This window comes from Nansenia antarctica (assembly GCF_963989245.1).
Source record: "Nansenia antarctica genome assembly, chromosome: 7".
Lineage (NCBI taxonomy): Eukaryota > Metazoa > Chordata > Actinopteri > Argentiniformes > Microstomatidae > Nansenia > Nansenia antarctica.
Genome location: NC_137677.1, coordinates 6353627 through 6362959, shown reverse-complemented (window position 1 = coordinate 6362959; position 9333 = coordinate 6353627). Strand labels below are relative to the sequence as shown.

Here is a 9333-nt window from a genome sequence, read left to right as displayed (position 1 = left end):
GCCTAAATGACAGCCGTCAATCTGTTCCGTGTCCAAACACATTTCAACGCCCCCAGTGGTCCTGAGAGGCAGCATGTCAACACAACAGTGGTCATAATTAACTCTGACCTCCGACCCCTGGGTTGGCTCAGGGCTACCGCTATGCTGGCCATAATTATAGTTGTCTTCGGGAGGGGGGGGGGGGGGGGTGTTTACTTACCACCACTTGCCTTTAATATGCTGAAAGTCTAATAAACTCATAATGGGACTAACACACAATGAGCCTTTTGACCAGCAGCAGCGGGCCGGCAGGCGGGCGGGCGGCGGCTGTGTGACGGCGTTCAGACAGACTGGTTAATCATTCTAACAGTAGCCATGCTCTCTGTCACCTGACGGCTCTCTGGCTGGAAGACCTCTCGCTTCGGGAGGCGCGGCCGACGGCCGTCAACAAACCCAGCTGTCGTGATCATCGACACTTATGACAAACATGAATTTGAGATGATTCAAAAGGCCTGGTTTAGGACATCAGAGTTAGACTAGGGGGAAAAACAAGAATGTAGAAACTTCCTTCCTTGTTCCAATTGCTCAATATGATTTACCCTTCAAGTGACGCAGATGATCTGTTCCTTTTCTTTGGCTCGTGTTTCTCCTACCCTCCCTCGTCAGAACACTGAAAGAAAGCTCTCGGTCTGGCTTACGGACGGCTCTAGACACGTAGCCTAAAAAACTGACACAAAATGTGAACTATCCGTCATACACCTGCCGAACAGTATGGAACTGTACTTGAGTACTGTACTTGAGTACTGTGGTTGAACTTTGGTCATTGCTTAGAATGCTTAGAATTGTTGTATTCCGGAAGCAGCTAAATTCTTGAATTCCAAAGGTCTGGGAACAGACACAGTTTGTGATTCACATCTCATTAAATGACATATGATAGGTTCATAGGCAGGAAATGTGTTTTTATTGGTGATCAGAATGGGAGTGTGCTTTTTAAAGTCAGGTCATAATTACAAGCTAGGATGCAACTGTCAAAATGCACTAGGAATATATCAAGGCAATTACAGTACATGTCAGTCTTTTACTGTACGCCTATAGATCAGCATATATGTGCGCTTGACTGAGGCAGTCAAATTGTGCGTTGCCACTGAATGCATTACGACTTTGCCAATTCAAATACAGCCTTGTAAATCCCTTGACATCTTTTTGATAATACCGCAGGGAGGTGGATATGTGGGTGGTGTTGCCAGTACGGGTGGTTGCCAATACTCAATGTTCCCTGTAAAACAGTAGAGCTCTATTCGTGCTTTCCTGTGTTCCAGTTTCTTGCCTCTGTGGAAACAAAGGGGTTAGATCTAACCCTACTTAGGGTTCGGCTGGTCCTGGACCCAACAACCATCTGGGTGCTGGTCAACTCCTCAAGCCACTCCTCCTCACTCGCTCTTACCTGCAGTATCCCGTCCCATTGCTGAAGGTAGCGCAGGTAGCGTTGTTCACACAGGGCTTAACAGAATCCAGACACTGCAGCGCTGTAACAGACAAACAAGAGCAAAACATCATCATTTAGGAACACGACCTGAGGGACTTTTCTGTTTCTGTTTGAAATACCGTCACAGAATCTGTTTATTCAAAGACTCCCTGAGAAACGAGAAGATGCATCTCAAGAGGTTTTATCCTGTAAATACATTTCAAACAATCCAATACTATCCAAACTCTGTTGATAGCTGGCTGTGGGTCTGAGCACTCCTCCGCAGCCCGCACCCAGGGCCTATCCACTCCAATGTGTAACCAGAGTCAGAGCCGTCCGCAGCGAGCCAGTGGACACGCAGCAGACAGTCCGAGAGAAACAGCAGCAAGCCTTGATTGAGACAACAAAGCCCCAACTATCTCACTGCCAGTCAGATACTCTGGCCCAAACACATCCTCTATTGTGTGGTGTGGATGCAACCAGAGACTTAACTCGAGTGGACCATACTGGGTGGTGGAAAACATGCCAAACGGAATGTTGATATTCCCAATCTCAATTTGACAATTTAGCCGGCTAACAGGAATACATTTTAACAGTAGTTAAGGCTAAGGCATGGAAAAGGTTGAGGCTTGATGAACACGTAGCTAGTAGGTGAAAATACCGATATTTTTTATTCGCTGACAATTTAATATGGTAGCTGACGAAAAGATTGGTGGATTAACTGGTTAGTAGATCATATTTTATGTGCTGATTACACATTTCGGTATGGTAACAGCATGCCAGACCTGATGAACAGGCGAGGATGGTAGTGGACCGTATGTGGGTGAGGCTTCCCTGCTAACTCGTATAACCACCATACTACACAACCTACGGCTGTAACTGTTGAGTAGGCTATTTTGGTAATTAATTAGGCTATTCTGTAATTATGTAATTGGATTGAAAACACTTGCTGCTTTTTTAAATGCTTTATTGAGAAATAATAATAGCTTACATAGGTTATAGTCTTGGCAGCTTAGAACCTTTGACCATTAGCCATGGCAGCTTAGAACATTGGCAGAATAGCTGCTACAAACGGATCACATGAACACTCACTGGAAATAAGTCTGTGAATAAGGGACTACTGCTGAACAAAACCTGCAACACAGGCCCATGCTGCTGAAACGGTTTTAGCTTTTTTTCTACCAAGTGAGATCTTTTTGCCACACAGTATCGCCAAATCGAGTGCACCCAAGTGAAAGGAGAGGTTTTCCTTTGCTAAATAAATCGAGTTAGTACCTATTCGGTCATTTGCTTTGCAGCTAGTTGCTATTGAATTACGTTAGCCATATACTGTAACCATCACATACAATAGACTACGCAGAGTGGTAAATTAAAACTGTTGCACTGTTGCCTTGTATTGAACAAAACATATTTTCCATAATGGGAAACATCACAATTGGCTTATTTCAAATTATAAAAAAATAATGTAAAAATGCCTAAAACAAATGTTTAATATGGACAGTTCTGTCTTTTGTTTACACCTTTCTCTTCAACAAAGGCTGTATTCAGGCATGGTGATCTTGAGGCTGCTAGTGAGGTTTGATTGACGGGTAAATCTAAACCTGAGGGTTTAAACCTAAGCCTGGGGTTCACAGGAGGAATCAACCAGAGACTGAGATTCTGCTGCTATAGCTTAAGCACATTTCTAGGAAGCGAGAGGGCAGGTCAGATGATTTCACATCAACGCCAAGAGTCACGTGACACAAGACAGTCATCGCTGCACAGGAAGTGTGCTCAGCGTTAATGCTACTTCCTGTGACAAGACTGTCACATATACAGTATGACTGAAGTTCAGAAAGGAAGAGGTTGGCTCAACACTTAGGCTATACAGAACAGAACCACAGTCTAGCCTACTGGGCTGCCGTTCGTTGTTCATCGTCAAGTGGTGAACTACCAGATTCACTAAGCATAGGCTTATAGAAAGGAAGTTCGTCAGATACAGTGATTATCAGATTTGGGCACAATTTAGTTTTTAGTCAAGAGGAACCAGAAGAACAAGACTGGAAGACTAATGCAAACAGTCATGGAATCAAGCATCACGTGACCAATGAATATCAGGTGACATCGCAAAATCCATACAGCCCATGCTGCAGGATGTGTGACTTAGCCTGTAGCATGACGACTGATCACCACGAACACAACAACACAACACCAGTCCTCCATTCTTTATCTACATACCAGCGACCATGACACCACATACTAGACAGAGGAAGAGAGGAAGACATTAGAGTCTAATGTCTAAGACAGCCATTTTCTTTAAGTACTGTATATATTAATTCAACGTTCTTTGACATGAAGGGGAGAAGTTTGTAAGGAAGGAGAAAGGAGAGAGGAGATGGACAGACTGCTGAGAAAGAGAAAGGCAGTAAAAAAAAAAGAGAGAGGGAGGGTGGGAGGGAGGGAGGGAAAGAGAGAGTGAGCAGCAGAGAAAGTGTTCTTTTCCCCTGACTGGTTTGACGAGCTCCACATACACAGAGTCACCATGCCAGACGAAATGATCTCACAGGATTTGGGACAGGCTGCCTCTAATTATTCCATTTCCACTCTAAAGCAGGCCACCGGCTCTGGCTCTAAGAGGGAGGGAAGGATCCTCCCCACAGCAGTACGGCATGGCTGCGCACGCGCACACACACACAACGCACGCGCGCGCGCACACACACACACACACACACACACACACACACACCGCACGTGCACGTACACGTACACGCACACGCACACGACCACACACTCTATTGACAAAGAACTCTTACCAGGCTATTGTGATGTCTATCAAGAGACAACCTTTCTTTCCTCTTGGCTAATGGACGCTCTCAAATTCTGTCTATGAAATGTGGGAAACTAGGGTTGGACTACTAAGTTGAGGGAGAAGCCAGGGGTATTTTTAATACACTGATGATTAAAACATTCCCCCCCCCCCCCCCATCCCCTCTCTGCGTCACTCTTATCCAAGTTTTGATTTAATTTCCTTCCATCTGTTTTCCTCAACACTGCCGGGGAACGGTGGGAGTGAGCGCGGGAGCCAGAGCGAGAGATGCCGAAAAAAGGAGGGAGAGAGATGAAATGAGGTTGGGACAAGGAGAAGAAAGGCAGAACGGATGAGATTTACAGTGTCTGGGTGGGAGCAGCCTGTGATCCCTGCTGATGGGAGCGCGAAGCCGTGAGCAGCTAATGGGAAACAGAGGAGGAGGAGGAGGAGGAGGAGGGGAGTGGCGGAGCAGGCGTCTGGACGGCCCAGTCCCCGGACGGCCTCTCTCTGGAGCGGGAGGGCCCAACACACACACACAGACACACACACACACAGACACAGACACACACACACACACACAGACACACACACACACAGCCAGTAGCCCTAATGACTAGTCAACCACAGACATGTGGAGTGACATGCGAAGGAGCATGTGTGACAGAGTTTTGCTGTGACTGTGTTCCAGACAGACGCTGGACAAAGCAATCACCGCTTAAGGTAGCCTAAAACTTCCAGTGTGTGTGTGTGTGTGTGTGGGCGGGCGGGTGGGCGGAAATCACAAACACACAAGGGAAGTGGGATGTTGCTGTGTGTGGACGCGGCACACGTTGGTTCCACCCTCAAGACTCAACACTCAACACCGCTGCTCTGTCACTGAAACCACAGCCGAACCCTGGGGAGGCTTGTCCTGCCTGAGCTCCGCTGGGAGGGGGGGGGGGAGCGACCAAGACGAGCTCTGGCTTTCACTTAATGGCCGAGGAGTGAGATGGGGAAGTAATTACGAAACACTGACAAAGAATGCACACGAACGGGCGTCCTGTGCGTGCTGGCCACAGTCCATATAGGAGAGGACAGGAAGTTGTTCGCACTGAGTGAGGAAGTAACCCGGTTTCCTGGAATTGCTATAGCCCATATCTAGCTGCCAAACAGTTGCCATGGGAGCCTGCAATAAAATACCCTGGCTCAGCATGGGGAGAGAGAAAGCTAAACTAAACCACTTTAGCCCAAGGGTTACTGCTTTTGTGGCCCACACAAACAGTGCACCTAACATCAAGCTGGGTTTTAGGGCCTGAGACGTAGTAGGTCATACCGTTATGGGGAGGCGACTTTACAAATAAGCCAGTGCCAAGAGCAACAATAAAGTTTGATGATAACCTTGCCTTACAATTAGGACCAGGAGTTAGCACCCCTGATATGAAGCTGCACACACAGAGGAGAGAGCTATGCTCCTGTGGCCTTCGCACTACAGTGATAGGGTACAGTATGTCTGTCTCTGTGTGTGTGTGTGTGTGTGTGTGTGTGTGTGTGTGTGTGTGTATAGACTAGTATAGAGCCCTCATGGGCACCATGGGCTCAGCCCTTCCCCTGGCTCCAGGATTACTGAGCTCTGCTGGGCCCGGAATGCAGGACATCTTAATTCCCTGTTAATTTGCTAACCTGCTCAACAGTGCAGACACAACGCTCCTATAATCCCTCAACCCTTCGCAGCATAACCCTACCCCCCGCCACCAATAACTGCCCTCCAACACACACACACACACACACACACACAATGCTGTCCCGATTTCTCACCTCCTCTGCTCCTCTGCTCTCGTCCTCAGACACAATCACACTGATAGGCTAGTGAGGCTACCGCTTCGAGCGCGGTTTTGGCAGCAAGCCCTTTTGTTAGGCTATGCATTAAGCAAACCAAGTCAACTCCCCCCCCACCCCCATTCCACCTCGCTTCCCTCTACTTTACTTAAAAACACATCTGGAGCACACTCCCATTGCCTCTCACTCACACAGTTAGGTTCTCCGCTGCCGTAGTTTGACTTGACGTTATTTACTATCCCCGCCCCCACCCCGCGACCAAAAGAACAGGGCAAGAAAGATGCGGCAGCTAAAAAGGGTGGAGACAGGACCACATAGGACGGTGCCGGGAAGAAAAAACATAGAACAAGAACCATTTTAAAGCTGTCTTTGCAGCCAGCCGAACAGAGAGGATGCTTTGCCCCATCAGCCACTTTGCCCCACCGTTGGGCGCGAGGTAGTGGGAAGCGAGGAGTCGAGGGACACTCAGTAATGCAGAACTGTGGGCAGGTCAATAAACAGACGCTTGTGTTCGGTGCGGAGCGCCCAGCATGTCGCTCATAAATCACATTTCACACCAGGCTCCAGTTTGGGTCGAAGAGCAGGGCAGTAATGTGCACAGCACAATCACTGGGCTTTATGAGTGAATACCAAACCACCACCACACACACGCACACGCACGCCATGCCGTCTGGACTGAGTAAATACATCATGCAGCCATCTACTACCCACGCAAGAGGGGCTGCAGCAATCGTTGTGTGTCGTGTGCCACACAAAAAGGCACAGGCTTCCTCTTGGGGGTGATACTTCATACAGCACAACAGACAGCATCCTCTGCTCAACACAATAGGGGGACCATAGTGAAGTGTTGCACAGTGAGGGAGACAGAAAGTATGAGAGGGACAGGGAGAGAGGGAGAGAGAGAGAGAGGGAGAGAGAGAGAGAAAGGGAGGAATGTGAAACACCAACAGCAACATTCCGCTTCTTCTTCGGCCTGCAGCACTTTTACATTGTCTTGTGTTCTTTTGTGTAACTCACTGTTCAGAAGTCTCTGTCTGTGTAGAAACGTGAGAAACAAGTCATATGCATATTCTGTCCTGAGCAAAAAGGCTGTTTGATGATATCATCAGTGTTACCTGGCCTTACCTGGAGCAGACAGGTTTTGTTATTAAGCGCCATTTCTCAGCGATGAAATAAGCTGTGTAACATTTTAGGTCTGGTTAGGCCAAATGTGTTGACTGTATAGCCTAAGAGTGTTGATAGTAGAAATATGACAACACTATTAACAAGAATAGCAATTCATAGCGATAACATTTTTGTTATCTATATCATCATATTGCCTACATGAATAACATGATTATTAGAGAGAGAGAGAGAGAGAGAGAGAGAGAGGGAGAGAGAGAGGGGGGGGAGAGAGAGAGAGAGAGAGAGAGAGAGAGAGGGGGAGAGAGAGAGAGAGGGAGAGAGAGAGAGAGGGAGAGAGAGAGAGGGAGGGATGGTGATATCAGATGGTGATATCAGCTGATATCTCAAGATATCATGGTGATAAGAACCATAAATAGGCGATAATAACCATAGACACTATTACAATTATTATCGTCGTCATAATTTATAATAATATGAATGTATTTATTAATAATATTAATTTATATAAATATGAATTTATAATAATAATCTAACAGTGGGTATCAAGTATGAGCATTAACAGGGATGCAAACTGGTGATGGCCCAAAAAGGTGACAAAATAGTTTTTTGCCTGAAAACAAAGAACATGTATGAAAATCGTTGACCTATTTTGAGGTAAAAACGGCTAAAACGACTAAAAGGTGACAGGTTTGCACCCCTGATTAAGGGACATTGTTATTGTTGACGTTATTTATTACCAGTCAAGAGAAACATTTAGCCTAAATGAAGCCAATCAGCATTTAAGATTCACAAACATACGCCCCAAAAACAAAAGGCTACAATTGTAACGTTGTGAAATAAAATCGCCCGAATAGTTTCACATCAATCAAAATTAATGAGAATAATTGTGACAGAAAAGCCAGGTTTCACGCTGTGTGTGTTGGTCTAACTCAACTTAACTTTCTTTTAGTGTCCATTTTGAATTCCTTTCCCCAGTATAATGGTTCGCTCACATCTGGCCAGCGGTGCAGACAGCCCCAATTGCGGCACACAATATGATCGTAATTATAGAACACCAAAAATGATAATAGTGCAATCCAACATAGATCTGGTGCCTACATCACCGAAATGAAATATTCATAAACTGTGCAATGTTCCCCTGGAGAGGTAGACAGCTTAGAAAAACACTACTATAGTTATGCAGGGGTACTTTTCCATTCTTCTTACCTTAACAGGGTATATACAGGAATCTTGAGGTTAATTTCAATACCTTTCTAAGACTTTTTAAAGACCTGGTCAATATTTTTCCAGACCTCACCGCCACTTCGAGCTGTAAGTCATCTTTGTTTTTTAATAAAACTAATAAATTCACGAACTTTTACTAAACGTTTTAGGACTCAAACTCTTTGGACATAGTCTAGTTCAGAAAAATACCTACAAAATTCAAGACCTCATAAAATCGTGATAAGACTTTTTAATACTTATTAAGGGTCTTGATTTTCCCCAAATTGATTTATCAACTTTTAATACTTTTCAAGACACCGCGGATACCCTGCTTAGTCTCAAACTAAGGACATGGAAACGCTCTTTCTGGAGCAAGCTTGCTACACAGATGCCAACACTTTGCAGCAAGTAACACCTTTACAAAGTATATATCGAAAGAAGTTCGATACTTTTTAATCTAACTAAACTAAATCACCTTGCGAATCGCAACATTAACATAGGTTCCAAATCCCATCTGCGCTGTGCAGGAGGAGACGAAGCGTGTGCAGAGATGCCATCACACACACACAGATGCTAAGCAACTACAACAAAATAAGATGATATTATACATTGCATTTAGGTCTACAAGTCATCACAATGCACTAATACTAAGCGAATAAGCAGCACTTACTTACCCAAAGAAAGTGGAACGCAACACACAAGAAAAACTAATACTTTGGGTAATTGGCCCATCTTTTCTGTAAAATCCACATGAGCTCCGTCTCCGTCTCCGTTGAGTTGGGGTAAAATAAAAGTTAACGTTAAAGTCTATCGCTAAAGAAGGACAGTACTACTAATGCTGGCGTAAAATAGCAAAAGTCACATCCCCCAACTTCATTACAGGTGGTTTATTAAAGATTAAATTATTCTGTTAGTTAGTTTTCCCCTATTGAAGATTGAAGCACGGTGGATAAAGTTC

At 45.3% G+C, this 9333-nt stretch overlaps 1 protein-coding gene across 1 annotated transcript in view; it reads right to left on the bottom strand.

The window, feature by feature from the left end:
• Nucleotides 1-9107, bottom strand: part of notch2 (notch receptor 2) — a gene marked incomplete at its 5' end in the record, with an annotated part of 45977 nt that extends 36870 nt beyond the window's left edge. Inside the window, 2 exons of the mRNA XM_080537147.1 lie at nucleotides 1424-1505; nucleotides 9050-9107. Coding sequence (XP_080393273.1) covers nucleotides 1424-1505; nucleotides 9050-9107 — 140 coding nt within the window. The remainder of the gene's footprint in view (nucleotides 1-1423; nucleotides 1506-9049) is intronic.
• Nucleotides 9108-9333: the final 226 nt, after the last annotated feature.